At 35.3% G+C, this 17,053-nt stretch overlaps 1 pseudogene and 4 gene segments (V, D, J or C); all 5 read left to right on the forward strand.

The window, feature by feature from the left end:
• Positions 1-4,627: 4,627 nt before the first annotated feature.
• LOC127157761 (T cell receptor alpha variable 9-1-like) lies at positions 4,628-5,986 on the forward strand. The segment is given in 3 exon segments: positions 4,628-4,786; positions 4,922-5,229; positions 5,951-5,986. Coding segments are annotated over 3 exon segments (384 nt in total).
• A 1,700-nt stretch (positions 5,987-7,686) lies between these two features.
• Positions 7,687-8,354, forward strand: LOC127157764 (T cell receptor alpha variable 9-1-like). The segment is given in 2 exon segments: positions 7,687-7,726; positions 7,927-8,354. Coding segments are annotated over 2 exon segments (468 nt in total).
• Positions 8,355-9,716: 1,362 nt separating this feature from the next.
• Positions 9,717-12,719, forward strand: LOC127157766 (T-cell receptor alpha chain V region RL-5-like). The segment is given in 4 exon segments: positions 9,717-9,857; positions 9,952-10,253; positions 11,875-12,063; positions 12,684-12,719. Coding segments are annotated over 4 exon segments (567 nt in total).
• Positions 12,720-14,163: 1,444 nt separating this feature from the next.
• LOC127157767 (immunoglobulin heavy variable 3-64D-like) lies at positions 14,164-15,026 on the forward strand. The segment is given in 3 exon segments: positions 14,164-14,203; positions 14,391-14,692; positions 14,979-15,026. Coding segments are annotated over 3 exon segments (390 nt in total).
• A 1,186-nt stretch (positions 15,027-16,212) lies between these two features.
• Positions 16,213-16,867, forward strand: LOC127157794 (T cell receptor alpha variable 18-like; annotated as a pseudogene).
• Positions 16,868-17,053: the final 186 nt, after the last annotated feature.

The raw sequence follows: 17,053 nt of genomic DNA on the forward strand, positions 1-17,053 counted from the left end.
TTTACATTATCCTGCAGTTATTCATCTGCATGGTCTTTACTTTGGTATCGTCAGTATCCCAGATCAACTCCTGAGTTCCTTGTGCTCATCTCAGATGGAGCAAAACAAGCTCAGACGTCTGATGTAGATCAAAGATTCAGTACTAATTTCAGAAAAGAAAAACAAAACCAGGTGGATCTGATCATCTCCTCTGCTGAAGTATCAGACTCTGCTCTGTACTACTGTGCTCTGAGGCCCACAGTGACAGGAAACACAAGAACACTGTACAAAAACCTGACTGTAAAAAGAAACAATGGTCTTCTAGAGACAGGGAGAAATGTGACACTTAAATCTTGGGTTTACAATTGAGAGAGATGAGTAGTGGGGATCATGCATGTGTTCAAAAACACATTCAGGCTAATAGTCATTTTGTAAAAAATGGTTTCCAATTTTGTAAGCAATTTCAAACGTCATCCACAAGGGGTCAGCATTGCTCTCTCCATGTATGAGTATATCATGTGACAAGATACAAACATTTAAAGAAGAGCTCTATGAGATAAACACAGAGCTTTTGAGAGCACAGTTGAGTGAATGTTTGTTCATAGATCAACTATGTTTAGATGGGCTTTGATTTCCCTGTGTTTCATAGCACATTATAATGGTGAGTACATGTACAAGCCTACTTTAAATAAAAAAAGGCTTTACTTACATTCAGTTTAATACATTTCCAAATAATACATGTTAATGACTTTTTTTTTTTGTCTATTTTTCCAGTGTCCTCAGGACAGGACAGGGTTGAACAGTCTTCAGGAGAAATGACTGCAAGTGAAGGAGCTGAAGTTATTTTAATGTGTAATTATACTACTACTTCTACAAGTCCGGGTCACTTCTGGTACAAACAGCTACCAAACAGATCACCAACATTCATTCTGAATCAATATAACACTGAGCCTGATTTTACAAAGAAATTTTCTGCAACATTGGACTCCACATCAAAAAAATTTCCACTGACAATCAAGGATGTGCATGTGTCTGACTCTGCTGTGTACTACTGTGCTCTGAGGCCCACAGTGACTGAAACACACTCAACACTCATACAAAAACCTTCAAGGCTCACTTAAGAACTGTGTGCACAGAACTCTGCATAAAGCTCCACAGAATTGTACCCCAGGTACCAGTACCAGTATTCTTAGTTACATTTAACATATTTTAATCATGTTTAAATCCATTTCACAATTCCAAAAATTAGAACTGTAGTGCTGTAAACTACTCGTAAATTGCTTTCAAAGTCAATCACTTACTCACTGTAGTAACACTGACAGATATGATGAGTCTGGAGATTTTAAAAAAAAAAAAAGGCAAATGCCATAAAATGCTCTTTATAAGTAGTCTAAATGTAATGTTTGGTTTTAAAATATGTGTAGATATGAGTGTTTTTTAGTTGTTGTTTTGTTGGCATCAGATTGAAAGAGGAGGAGTTTAGCACATAGATCTGAGATGATCTTGTTACATTTGCTAGACTGTCAGACACTCACTGATAATCTGATTTATGTGTTTAAAGTACTATAACAACCAAAGTATGAGGACTTAATCCAGATCATTTGCTACTCTATCATACGACAGGGTTAGTAAGTAACCACAAGAGGGCGCTAGGCACTATTTCTATATGAATGGTAATCAAATGATACAGTGGTGTATGAAACAGATCTTCTGCTCTCAAAGAACTGTCTGGAAGAGGTGGGGCTTAAAGCACTGATATCTAATATGATCTTCCTAAACTTCAAGTCTGTTAGAGAGAGAATAAGAAACACTCACAATGATTCTCCATTCTGTCATTCTGCTTTTTGCCTTTGCATGTAAGTATTGAAGTGTTTTGTTTCTGTCAAATATAAAGTGTTTTTCTTTATACTGTATAATGCATTAAATAAAAATATTTGATTTTCCTTTTCCAGATGCAACGTTTTGGAAATGAAATTAACCCAACCAAAACAAAGGATTTTGCTGATGAGGGTTCAAATGTTACATTATCCTGCAGTTATTCATCTGCATACCGTCTTCACTGGTATCGTCAGTATCCCCGCTCAGCACCTGAATTCATTGTGCTCATAATGGACAGTGCACAAGCTCAGAAGTCTTTTGTAGATCCCAGATTCACTGCCAAAGTCAGAAAAGGCCAAGAAAACCATGTGGATCTAGAGTTCACCAATGCATCTATATCAGACTCTGCTTTGTACTACTGCGCCCTGGAGCCCACAGTGACAGGAAACACAAGAACACAGTACAAAAACCTGACACAGAGTATTGCATTTACATCACACACATCCAACCTCCATATCTGCTATAGATAACACAAAAACAGTTGAGTATAGATTGTCACAACACAAAAAGATACAACAGAACCTGTGTGACCTATCAGTGTCAGTTGCATCACTGCCATTCATAAATTCTTTCCCGTGGCTTAATGGGAAAGTGTCGATTATATACATGCTTCAAAATCACACCAGAAATAGGGCATCAGGGTATTTTTTGCCTACTCTTTTATGAGTACTGTGAATTCAGACATACTTAATTTGTCACATACTGTCTTTTGCCTACTATATAGTAAGAAAGTATGTGATTTTTGGATGCAGCCAATGTTTATCAATTTCCAACTTCGTCCACCAGGGGTCTGCATTGCTCTCTTCATTTATTGCTACAATGTTACACAACACAAACCTTTAAAGAAGAGCTCTGTGAGATAATCACAGAGTTTTTGAGAGCAGAGTTGAGAGATTTTTTTGTTCTGTTCATAGAACAGCTATGTAAACACTTTGATTTCTCTGTGCTTCATAGCACATTATGATGGTAAGCACATTTGTTTCTGTATGCTTAAAATTAGGTTACTAAATGTTTAAGTTTAATATGATTAATTCATGTTAATGACTTTTTCTGTTTTTCTAGTGTCCTCAGGACAGGACAGTGTTGAACAGTCTTCAAGAGAAATGCCTGCAAATGAAGTTATTTTAATGTGTAATGTATACTACTTCTACAACTCAGCACCTCTTCTGTTACAAACAACTATCAAACAAATCACCAACATTAATTCTGAATAAATATATCACTGAATCTGTTTTTAAGGAAAGATTTTCTGCAACACTGAACTCCACATCAAGAATATTTCTACTGATGATCAAGGATGTGTGTGTGTCTGACTAAAGCACATTCAACACTCATCCAAAAACAGAGGACGTCCTCAATTATATGACAAGGTGCAAATTCACATGCTGTTTACTTCTGTCCCACAACAATAACATGCATATAATTAAAAAAAAAAAAATTTTATTTAGTACAGTTATAGTGCTGTGCAAACTGAATCAACTTTATGAGATCTAATGTATTATAACAACCAAAGTCTGAGTAGGGGTTGACATATGTGTTTTTCAGGGCCGATGCCGATAGTGACATGCTGATCAAATGCACCGATAAACTATTTTGAACCGATAAATGAAAATACAAATGTCACATTTTTTGTCAACTGGTTTGGAAAAAACTGAAAACAAAAATTACATTTGCCATTTAAAATTATAAGCAAAAGAACAATAACGGCTTGTAGCCATGTACTAATAAATAACTTTTAACGAAAAAATGTCCCGATGTCAGTTTCAGCGTCTGTCCCACAAAGGAAAATATATATAAATACAACAACAAGTAGTAATAGACTAAATGATAGATGTCGGTTTCTTAACAGTAAACTGACCATTTTCTAGTCAAAGCTGAACGTCCTTCAAGGACAGTCATCCACACTTTGCTCTGCCATGTGCCATCAGATGTGTCTGTACAGCCCGCTTGATGACAGAATGAGGCAGAAATGCATACTATTTTAATGCGCCGCAGTATGCGTGCATAACAGTCATGATTAGCATTGCATTATAAGGTGCTTATAAGAATGAGTAAAAAAAGACTAAAGGACAGACATGCTGTTCAGAAAGGAAACGGGAAAAAAGATTATTACACCGCCTGCTGTTACACCAGAGTTACCGACTTCAAGTTTCCTTTGTTAAAATTCCTCTATCTGTGTCTTAGTCCCGCAGAATGCAGACCTCTAGTATACTGGTTTACTACTTTGATTATTCCAAACTTTGATGACTCATCCAAACTTTGAAAAATTCTACATTTAGTGTTAAAGTATACAGTACATTCCATTTATATGACTGGATTCCGCCCTCCGTGTTTTCCGCATCCGGAAATCAAGATAACATTGAACTTTTTTGCAACTTCAAGTGTTTTGAATTACTAAAACACAATCAACTTCTGCTTAATGTTGAGGAGCTTTGAGTACAAGAAAGTACATACAATTTAATTCCAGCATTCCAGTGTGTACTTCAGTAATTCTCACAACACCCTATTTTGGGTGGGTGGAACTGCTCTAAAGGCACAGAGTATTTTCTGACAGGCTGAAAAGAGGATTTCCCTGAATTATCATCATTGATATCGCTATCGCAATAAATACCAGAAATTATCGTGATACATTTTTAAGCCCATATCGCCCATCCCTAGTACATATTCTGTTTGTTGTGTTCTGAGGACTTATATTATACGACAGAGTAAGTAACCACAAGAGGGTACAATAGGATATGATTTGTAACCAAATTACAGTGGTGCATGAAACAGATCTGATCTGCACTTTCTCAAGGAGTTCTCTGAAAGAGGTGGAGTTTAAAGCACTGATATCTGATGTGACCTTCTTAAACTTGAAGTATGTTAGAAAGAGAATAAGAAACACTCACAATGATTCTCCATTCTGTCATTCTGCTTTCTGCCTTTGCATGTAAGTATTGAAGTGTTTTTTTTTTGAAAATCTGAGCAGCCAAAATGGCTAATTTCTTCTCAAAATTAAGTATAAAGTTTTTTCTCTTTATGTTGTATATTGCATTAAACAAAAAGATTTGATCTACTTTTGCAGATGCAGCATATGGAAATGAAATTAAACCAACCAAATCAGTGGAGTTTGCTGATGAGTGTTCAAGTGTTAAATTATCCTGCAGTTATTCATCTGCATATGCTCTTCACTGGTATTGTCAGTATCCTGGATCAGCTCCTGAGTTCATTGTGCTCATTTTAGAAGGTGCAAAAGAAGCTCAGGAGTCTAATGTAGATTCCAGATTCACAACCAAATTCACTACAGTCAATAAAGAAAACCATGTGGATCTGGAGATCTCCTCTGCTGCTGTATCAGACTCTGCTCTGTACTACTGCGCCCTGGAGGCCACAGTGACAGGAAACACAAGAACACTGTACAAACACCTGACACACAGCATTGCATCTACATCACACATATCCAACACCCAAAATCTGCTATAGTTAACACAAAGAAACACCCCTCTATTCAGTAAAAATAAGATTATAGATTCTCATTCACAACATAAAAAGATATAATAAAGGGTGGCACAAAAGGTGCTTCTTTGGGTATTTTATAAGGCAACCATGTTGATAGTGGTGATAAGCGCATATACAATGATGACTTCATTTACATTCTAAACAAATGTCCATGGGTATATCCAGTGAGCTTATCATACAGAGCTTAACATACAGAGAGATAAGTATAGTGAGGATCAAGCATTTGTTCAAAAACACTATTCATACCAAACCTAATTTATAAAGAACGGACCAAGGTTTGCAAGATAAAAAAAATGTATATCGATTTCTAACTTCGTCCACAAGGGGTCAGCATTGCTCTCTTCATTTATAGCTATAACTTGTGACCTGATACACATTTAAAGACAAGCTGTGTTACATGAGCAGAGTTTTTAAGAGCAGAGTTGAATAACAGTTATGTTTAGAAGGGCTTTGATTTATCTGTGTTTCATAGCACATTATTCTGGTATGCATTTTTCTGTTTCTGTACACTTTACTTTTAAAGGCTTTACTTAAATTTAGGTTCCTAATTGATTATTATTGTTTATGACTTACTCGTTTCTGTCTATTTTTCCAGTGTGCCGGGGGCAAGACAGAGTTGGACAGCCTTTGAGTGAAATGTCTGCAAATGAAGGAGCTCAAGTTATTTTAATGTGTAATTATACTTCTACAAATCCGGATCTCTTCTGGTACAAACAGCTACCAAACAAATCACCAATATTCATCCTGAATCAATATACCCCTGAACCTGATTTTAAGAAGAGATTTTCTGCAACACTGGACTCCACATCAAGAATGTTTCCACTGAAAATCCAGGATGTGCGCGTGTCTGACTCTGCTGTGTACTACTGTGCTCTGAGGCCCACAGTGACTGAAACACTCTCAACACTCATACAAAAACAGAGGAAGTGCTTAGTTATATGACAAGGTGCAAATCCACATAATTTTGAAGCACATGCACATTCATCCTGTATGATCCTGTTAAATTTTCTAGACTGAATCACAAAACAATAAAGAGAATTTTCATACATTAATACATTTATTAAAACAAACTAATTTATTCATTAGGAAACTACTACAGAATTAAACTTCATTTTCATTTTGTAATGCTTTAACCATAAGATGGCAATATACACCACAAGCCTCAATACAGGATCATTAGCTCCTCCCTTTTCTTTAATGAATAACATGTCATTGACAGATCTGCTTCTTTCATTCATTTACCAAAATGAGCATCATCTCAACAAAGAGCAGGACGTTCCAGATTGATTGTATGACTTAGTTCCTGCCGAAACAACCCAGAAAACACAAAACAACCAACAGAACTGATCTTAGTAAACATGGACAGACACTTGGTACTGATTTTAATCATGACTTCAGGTAAAATACACTTTGATGCCAATACTGAGGAAAACAGATGTAATGTGTGTGAAGAGTGTAATGTGACTGAACTTAACTCATGTGATTTTTAAAAATGTAAGCAAATTTTTTCATGTTTGCAGGTGCAATGGCTGCAGATCAGATTGGACCAAATAAGGATGCAAATGTCATCAGTACAGAAGAAGAGTCTGTGACACTGAGCTGCTCATATGATACAAGCAGCAGATATGTTACACTTTACTGGTACAGACAGTATCCTAATACAGAACCTCAGTATTTAATGTGGAAAGATGCTCGTGGCTATAGTAATACAGGGACCCCTGCTGATCCTCACTTTCAGATGACTACATCAGAAACATCCACTGAACTCACTATTACTGGTGTAACTCTGTCAGATTCAGCTCTCTATTATTGTGCTCTAAGAGTAGACGCCCAGTGATACAAAGTCTATGTGAAGCCGTACAAAAACTCAAATTCATTGTTCACTTTGATCTCAAACCACATCAAACCCACAATCTATTATTCACACAATATAACTATGCATGTGGAAACACCTGCAGGCTGTAGGAATCTAATCAAACAAATAATAAAAGTAGATAAAGATGTAAACATAGCAGCATTTCATAAAGAGCAGGAACCAGTAAGACAAAGTCTATGCAAATCCACATAACTTCTCTAACACTACAAAAACAATTTTATATAATTTGTATATATTTATATATATAATAAAAAAAAATGACCTGCATGAGAAAATCTTACATTACTAAATATGTAATGGCAGGGTTTAGAATGTGTAGGTTTGACAAACATTTTTTGCCATCAAAATGGAGGAGGAGTTTGGCACATGGATCTGAGATGATGTTGTTACATTTGCGAAACAAAGCTCACAAAGCTCAGTCCTGCTGTAGTGACACACACACACATACACGTACAATGATACTTCATTCAGTCATTTTGCTCTCTGCCTTGGCAAGTAAGTGCATTTGTGTATGTATTGCATGCATTTACATTTCAGAAAAAGCTCAGATACTTGTACTCAGATGCTATTTTGCTATTTTTCTCATATCATTTAATATAATTGTTAACTAGTATTGATTCACTGTAGGCATACAATTTCACAATTTAAAAACACTGTTTAAAAAGAATAATCATTATCCTTTTGCTCTTTTTCAGGTGTGAGTTTTGGAGATCAAATCACACCAAACAACACTGAGAAATTTGCTGCAGTGGGTTTGACTGTTACTTTATCCTGCAGTTATTCCTCTGCACAATCACTTCAATGGTACCGTCAGTATCCTGGATCAGCTCCTCAATTTCTTGTGCTTATAATGGAGAGTGTGAAAGAGAATAAGACATCTGATGTAGATCCCAGGTTCTCTACTAAGCTCAGAAAAGAAAAACAATCCACAAAAGAGATCAACCATGTGGATCTGATCATCTCCTCTACTGCTGTATCAGACTCTGCTCTGTACTACTGTGCTCTGAGGCCCACAGTCACAGGAAACACAAGAACACTGTACAAAAACCTGACTGTAAAAAGAAACAATGGCCTTCTAGAGACAGGGAAAAATGTGACACTTAAATCTTGGGTTTACAATTGAGAGAAATGAGTAGAGGGGATCATGCATGCAAACACATTCAGGCTAATAGTCATTTTGTAAAAAATGGTTTCCAATTTTGTAAGCAATTTCAATCGTCATCCACAAGGGGTCAGCATTGCTCTCTCCATGTATGAGTATATCATGTGACAAGATACAAACATTTAAAGAAGAGCTCTATGAGATAAACACAGAGCTTTTGAGAGCACAGTTGAGTGAATGTTTGTTCATAGATCAACTATGTTTAGATGGGCTTTGATTTCCCTGTGTTTCATAGCACATTATAATGGTGAGTATGTGTACAATCTTACTTTAAATAAAAAAAGGCTTTACTTACATTCAAGTTAATACATTTCCAAATAATACATGTTAATGGCTTTTTTTTTTTTTAACTATTTTTCCAGTGTCCTCGGGACAGGACAGGGTTGAACAGTCTTCAGGAGAAATGACTGCAAGTGAAGGAGCTGAAGTTATTTTAATGTGTAATTATACTACTACTTCTACAACTCCGGGTCACTTCTGGTACAAACAGATACCAAACAGATCACCAACATTCATTCTGAATCAATATAACACTGAGCCTGATTTTACAAAAACATTTTCTGCAACATTGGACTCCACATCAAAAAAATTTCCACTGACAATCAAGAATCTGCATGTGTCTGACTCTGCTGTGTACTACTGTGCTCTGAGGCCCACAGTGACTGAAACACACACAACACTCATACAAAAACCTTTAAGGCTCACTTAAGAACTCTGTGCACAGAACTCCGCATAAACCTCCACAGAACTGGCCTGATACTAGTACCAGGTACCAGTAGCAGTATTCTTAGTTGCATTTAACATTTTAACTATGTTTAAATCCATTTCACAATTCCAAAAATTAGAACTGTAGAACTGTAGTGCTGTAAACTACTCGTAAATTGCTTCAAGTCAATCACTTACTCACTGTAGTAACACTGACAGATATGATGAGTCTGGAGATTTTAAAAAAGAGCAAATGCCATAAAATGCTCTTTATAAAAAGTATAAATGTAATGTTTGGTTTTAAAATATGTGTGTAGATATGAGTGTTTTGTTGTTGTTGTTGTTGTTGTTGGCATCAGATTGAAAGAGGAGGAGTTTAGCACATAGATCTGAGATGATCTTGTTACATTTGCTAGACTGTCAGACACTCACTGATAATATGATTTATGTGTTTAACGTATTATAACAACCAAAGTATGAGGAATTAATCCAGATTATATTGCTACAGTATATCATACGACAGAGTAGGTAAGCAACCACAAGAGGGCGCTAGGCACTATAGCATATGAATGGTAATCAAATGACACAGTGGTGTATGAAAAAGATCCGATCTGCTCTCTCAAAGAACTGTCTGGATGAGGTGGAGTTTAAAGCACTGATATCTGATGTGATCTTCTTAAACTTCAAGTCTGTTAGAGAAAGAATAAGAAACACTCACAATGATGCTCCAATCTGTCATTCTGCTTTCTGCTTTTGCATGTAAGTATTTAAGTGTTTTGTTTCTGTAAATATAAAGTTTTTTTCTTTATACTTTATAATGCATTAAATAAAAATATTTGATTTTCCTTTGCAGATGCAACGTATGGAAATGAAATTAAACCAACCAAAACAAAGGATTTTGCTGATGAGGGTTCAAATGTTACATTATCCTGCAGTTATTCATCTGCATACCATCTTCACTGGTATCGTCAGTATCCTGGATCAGCACCTGAATTCATTGTGCTCCTTTCAGAGAGTGCACAAGCTCAGAAGTCTTTTGTAGATCCCAGATTCACTGCCAAAGTCAGAAAAGGCCAAGAAAACCATGTGGATCTAGAGATCACCAATGCATCTGTATCAGACTCTGCTCTGTACTACTGCGCCCTGCAGCCCACAGTGACAGGAAACACAAGAACACTGTACAAAAACCTGACACAGAGCATTGCATCTATATCACACACATCCAACCTCCATATCTGCTATAGATAACACAAAAATAGTTGAGTATAGATTGTCAATCACAACACAAAAAGATACAACAGAACCCTGTGTGACCTATCAGTGTCAGTTGCATCACTGCCATTCATAAATTCTTTCCTGTGGCTTAATGGGAAAGTGTCGATTTTATGCATGCTTCAAAATCACGCCAGAAATAGGGCATCAGGGTATTTTTTGCCTACTCTTTTATGAGTACTGTGAATTCAGACATACTTAATTTGTCACATACTGTCTTTTGCCTACTATATAGTAGGAAAGTATGTGATTTTTGGATGCAGCCAATGTTTATCAATTTCCAACTTCATCCACCAGGGGTCTGCATTGCTCTCTTCATTTATTGGTACAATGTTACACAACACAAACCTTTAAAGAAGAGCTCTGTGAGATAATCACAGAGTTTTTGAGAGCAGAGTTGAGAGATTTTTTTGTTCTGTTCATAGAACAGCTATGTAAACACTTTGATTACACATTTCTCTGTGCTTCATAGCACATTATGATGGTAAGCACATTTTTTTCTGTATGCTTAAATTTAGGTTACTAAATGTTTAAGTTTAATATGATTAATTCATGTTAATGACTTTTTTCTGTCTGTTTTTCTAGTGTCCTCAGGAGAATTGCCTGCAAATGAAGTTATTTTAATGTGTACTTATATTACTTCTACAACTCAGTACCTTTTCTGTTACAAACAACTATCAAACAAATCACCAACATTAATTCTGAATAAATATATCACTGAATCTGATTTTAAGGAAAGATTTTCTGCAACACTGAACTCCACATCAAGAACATTTCCACTGATGATCAAGGATGTGTGTGTGTCTGACTAAAGCACATTCAACACTCATCCAAAAACAGAGGACATCCTCAATTATATGAGAAGGTGCAAATTCACATGCTGTTTACTTCTGTCCCACAACAATAACATGCATATAATAAAAAAAATCTAATTATTTAGTACAGTTATAGTGCTGTGCAAAGTGAATCAACTTTATGAGATCTAACATATTATAACAACCAACGTATGAGGAATAATTTACTACATATTCTGTTTGTTGTGTTCTGAAGAATAACATATTATACAATAGAGTAAGTAACCACAAGAGGGTACAATAGGATATGAATAGTAATCAAATGACATAGTGATGCATGAAACAGATCTGAACTGATCTGCTCTTTCTCAAGGAGTTCTTTGGAAGAGGTGGAGTTTAAAGCACTGATATCTGATGTGACCTTCTTAAACTTGAAGTCTGTTAGAGAGAGAATAAGAAACACACACAATGATTCTCCATTCTGTAATTCTACTTTCTGCCTTTGCATGCAAGTATTGAAGTGTTTTCTTTTTGTCTGAGCAGCCATGTTGTATATTGCATTAAACAAAAAGATTTGATCTACTTTTGCAGATGCAGCGTATGGAAATGAAATTAAACCAACCAAAACAGAGGAGTTTGCTGATGAGGGTTCAAAAATAAAATTATCCTGCAGTTATTCATCTGCATATGCTCTTCACTGGTACCGTCAGTATCCCGGATCAGCTCCTGAGTTCATTGTGCTCATCTCAGATGGTGTAAAAGAAGCTCAGGATTCTAATGTAGATTCCAGATTTACAACCAAATTTACTACAGTCAATAAAGAAAACCATGTGGATCTGGAGATCTCCTCTGCTGCTGTATCAGACTCTGCTCTGTACTACTGTGCCCTGCAGCCCACAGTGACAGGAAACACAAGAACACTGTGCAAAAACCTGACACACAGTATGACATTACACATATCCAACCCCTATATCTGCTACAGTTAACACAACAAAACATTCCTCTATTCAGGAAAAAGTAGTATTATAGATTCTCATTCACAACATAAAAAGATATATCAAAGTGTGACACACAAAGGTACTTCTTTGGGTATTTTATAATGCAACCATGTTGATAGGAGATAAGCACATATGCAATGATGATACTTCATTTAGTTATTCTAAACAAATGTGTGGGTATATCAAGTGAGTAAAAAGCTTCATAACATACAGAGAGATTAGTATAACTTACAAAATTCGTCCACAAGGGGTCAGCATTGCTCTCTTCATTTATAGGTATAACTTGTGACCTGATACAAACATTTAAAGACGAGCTGTGTTACATGAGCAGAGTTTTTGAGAGCAGAGTTGAGTAACAGTTATGTTTAGAAGGGCTTTGATTTATCTGTGTTTCATAGCACATTATTATGGTATGCATTTTTCTGTTTCTGTACACTTTACTTTTAAAGGCTTTACTTAAATTTAGGTTCCTAAATGATTATTATTGTTAATGACTTACTTGTTTCTGTCTATTTTTTCAGTGTGCCGGGGGCAAGACAGAGTTGAACAGCCTTTGAGTGAAATGTCTGCAAATGAAGGAGCTCAAGTTATTTTAATGTGTAATTATACTTCTACAGATCCGTATCTCTTCTGGTACAAACAGCTACCAAACAAATCACCAACATTCATCCTGAATCAATATACCCCTGAACCTGATTTTAAGAAGAGATTTTCTGCAACACTGAACTCCACATCAAGAATGTTTCCACTGAAAATCCAGGATGTGCGTGTGTCTGACTCTGCTGTGTACTACTGTGCTCTGAGGCCCACAGTGACTGAAACACACTCAACACTCATACAAAAACAGAGGAAGTATGGAAGCACATTTCTGCTACTGATAAAAATAAAAACAAACAAACAAATAAAGTTATTGCAAGTTTTTTTATCTTACAATTGACTTTTTCTCAGAATTGCATGATACAAACTCACAATTCTTACTTTTTTTTTCAGAATTGTGATATTAACTCGCAATTGCGATTTATAAAGTAAAAATTGCAAGATATAAACTTGCATTTCTGATTTTTGAAGTCAGATTGCAAGATATAAACTTGAAGTTCTGGTTTTTGTCTAAGAATTGCATGATATAAACTCAAAGGTATGAAATAAATTTTCTCACAAATGCACAATTCTGACTTTTTCTCAGAATTGTGAGATATAAACTCGCAATTGCAATTTATAAAGTAAGAAATGTGAGATATAAATTTGCAATTATGAGAAATTAAGTCAGATTGCGAGATATAAAGTCGCGATTCTGACTTTTGTTTAAGAACTGCATTATATAAACTCAATGGCGTGAAATATCCTAAATTGCAAAAAAAAAAAAAAAAAAAAAAAAAAAAAAAACACAATTTTGATTTATTTTTTCACAAATGTGAAGTTTGTATCTCAATTCAGTTTTTCTTAGAACTGTAAGACATTAAGTCCAATTTTGAGGGGAAAAAGACTGATATGTTCTCAGAAGTTTTTATCATTCAATTCTGAGAAAAAAGTCAGAATTGCAAGACTTTAATTTGCAAATGTGAGATAAAAAGTTACAATTACCTTTAAAAAATAATCCATAATAACTGTTCAGTTTTATGTTGAGGTGGAAATGCACTTTATTTACTTCTGTCCCACAACAATAACATGCATAAGATTAAAAAAAAAAAAAAATCTAATTATTTATTTAGTTTTTGCAGTGCAAAGTGAATGTGATCAAATTTATGAGATCTAAAGTATTATACAAACAAAAGCATGAGAAATAATTTAGTTCATATTCTATTTGTTGTGTTCTCAGGACTGACACCAGAAGGTACAAAAATGATATGAGTAATCAAATGACTCATGTGGTGCATAAAACAGATCTGATCTGATATTCTCTTTAAAAGAGTTCTCTGGAAGAGGTGGGGTTTAAAGCACTGATATCTGATGTGATCTTCTTAAACTTCAAGTCTGTTGGAGAGAGAATAAGAAACACACACAATGATTCTCCATTCTGTCATTCTGCTTTCTGCCTTTGCATGTAAGTATTGAAGTGTTTTGTGTTTTGCAGACAAAATGACAAATTTCATCTCAAAATTAAGCATAAAAGTATAGTGTTTTTTCTCATGTAGTATATTGCATTCTATACTGATACATCTAAAATGAATAAAATGTTTAAATCTGATATTTAAACACCTCTCTTTAAAAGATTTTATCTATATTTGCAGATGCAGTGTATGGAAATGAAATTAGACCAACCAAATTAGAGGAGACTGCTGTTGAAGGTTCAAATATTAAATTATCCTGCAGTTATTCATCTGCATATACTCTTCACTGGTACCGTCAATACCCAGGAACAGCTCCTGAGTTCATTGTGCTCATCTCAGATGGTGCAAAAGCTCAGGAGTCTAATGTAGATTCCAGATTCACAGCCAAGGTCAGTAAAGGCAAAGAAAATCTTGTGGATCTGGAGATCTCCTCTGCATTCATATCAGACTCTGCTCTGTACTACTGCGCCCTGGAGCCCACAGTGACAGGAAACACAAGAACACAGTACAAAAACCTGACACACAGCATTGCATCTACATCACACATATCAAACACATGGAACACCCCTCTATTCAGCAAAAACAGTATTATAGTCTGTATTATTGTATATATTATTGTCATTCACAACATAAAAAGATATAACAGAAATGGTGCCACACAAAGATTCAGGTAAAAGATGCTTTCTCCAGATATTCATAACATTTCATAAAGCAACCACCTTCAAAGAGATAATAAAATGATATTTATAAGCATTTGCCTTTTCCCAGGTGGTGAAGAAAGAGGGGTTTATATCTGAGGGCATTTTGATCATTTAAGCTCAGACTGTAAGCACACATAAAATTATACTCCGTTCAGTTATTCTAAAAATGAGTAAATATCTTCATAAAATAATGAAGTAAAACATAAGCATAGTGGTGATCAAACATTTGTTCAAAAACACTATTTATACCAATCATACCTTTATAAACAATTGTTCAGGGTTTGCAAAATAACATCATTTAGCAATTTCAAACTTTGTCCACAAGGTGTCAACATTGCTCTCTTCATGTAAAGGTATATCATGTGACATGATACAGACATTTAAAGAAGAGCTGAAAGCAGAGTTGAGTGAATTTTCAGTTCTTTTACCTCATAGATCAACTATGTTTAGATGGGCTTTGATTTGTCTGTGCTTCATAGCACATTATGATGGTAAGCACATTTTTGTTTTCAGCATGCTTTAACAGAAAAAGCTTTACTCAAATATAGGTTACTAAATGTTTACACTTTCCTAATTATTCAAGTAAATGATTTACTTTTTCTGTCTATTTTTCCAGTGTCTTTGGGACAGGACAGGGTTGAACAGTCTTCAGGAGAAATGACTGCAGGGGAAAGAGATGACGTTATTGTAAGGTGTAATTATTTTACCACTGATACAAACATAAACCTTTTTGGTACAAACAGCTACCAAACAGATCACCAACATTAATTCTGAACCGATATAACACTGAGCCTGATTTTGAGAAGAGATTTTCTGCAACATTGAACTCCACATCAAAAACATTTCCACTGATGATCAAAAACCTACATGTGTCTGACTCTGCTGTGTACTACTGTGCTCTGAGGCCCACAGTGACTGAAACACACTCAACACTTGTACAAAAACAGAGGAAGTGCTCAGTTATATGACAAGGTGCAAATCCACATGATGTTGCACAAGCACATTAAATGATCTTGTTACATTTTCTAGACTGAATCACAAAAGAATAAAGAGAATTTTCATTAATTGTATTAATACATTAATACATTTATTGAAACAAACTAATTTATTCATTAGGAAACTACTACAGAATTAAACTTCATTTTGTAATGCTTTAACCATAAGATGGCAATATACACCACATATTCATATGATTAAGCCTCATTACAGGATCATTAGCTCCTCCTTTTTCTTTAATGAATAACATGTCATTGACAGATCTGCTTCTTTCATTCATTTACCAAAATGAGCATCATCTCAACAAAGAGCAGGAAGTTCCAGATTGATTGTATGACTTAGTTCCTGCCAAAACAACCCAGAGAACACAAAACAATCAACAGAACTGATCTGACTTAGTAAACATGGACAGACACTTGGTACTGATTTTAATCATGACTTCAGGTAAAATACTTTTTGATGCCAATGCTAAAGAAAACAGATGTAATGTGTGTGAAGAGTGTAATGTGACTGAACTTAAATAATAATTTATTTTCATGTTTGCAGGTGCAATGGCTGCAGATCAGATTGGGCCAAATAAGGATGCAAATGTCATCAGTACAGAAGGAGAGTCTGTGACACTGAGCTGCTCATATGATACAAGCAGCAGATATGTTACACTTTACTGGTACAGACAGTATCCTAATACAGAACCTCAGTATTTAATGTGGAAAGATGCTCGGGGACATGGAGTGATACTGGGACCCCTGCTGATCCTCGCTTTCAGTCGACTACATCAGAAACATCCACTGAACTCATTATTACTGGTGTAACTCTGTCAGATTCAGCTCTCTATTATTGTGCTCTAAGAGTTGGAGCCCAGTGATACAAAGTCTATGTGAAGCCGTACAAAAACTCAAATTCATTTTTCACTTTGATCTCAAACCACATCAAAACCACAATCTAAAATTCACACAACATAGCTATGCATGTGGAAACACCTGTGTGTGTGTTATTCATCATTTTCCAGAATATGTAATGTTAAAAAACATTTGTAAGCATTTTGACACTTTCAGTATCCATCCTCTGCAGTCATAATCACAGAAAAATACATCTTACAACAACTTTCACACTCAGTCTACATGGAAGGAATTTCCAAACTCAAAT

The sequence above is a fragment of the Labeo rohita genome, unplaced genomic scaffold (genome assembly GCF_022985175.1).
Source record: "Labeo rohita strain BAU-BD-2019 unplaced genomic scaffold, IGBB_LRoh.1.0 scaffold_120, whole genome shotgun sequence".
Taxonomy (NCBI): Eukaryota; Metazoa; Chordata; class Actinopteri; order Cypriniformes; family Cyprinidae; genus Labeo; species Labeo rohita.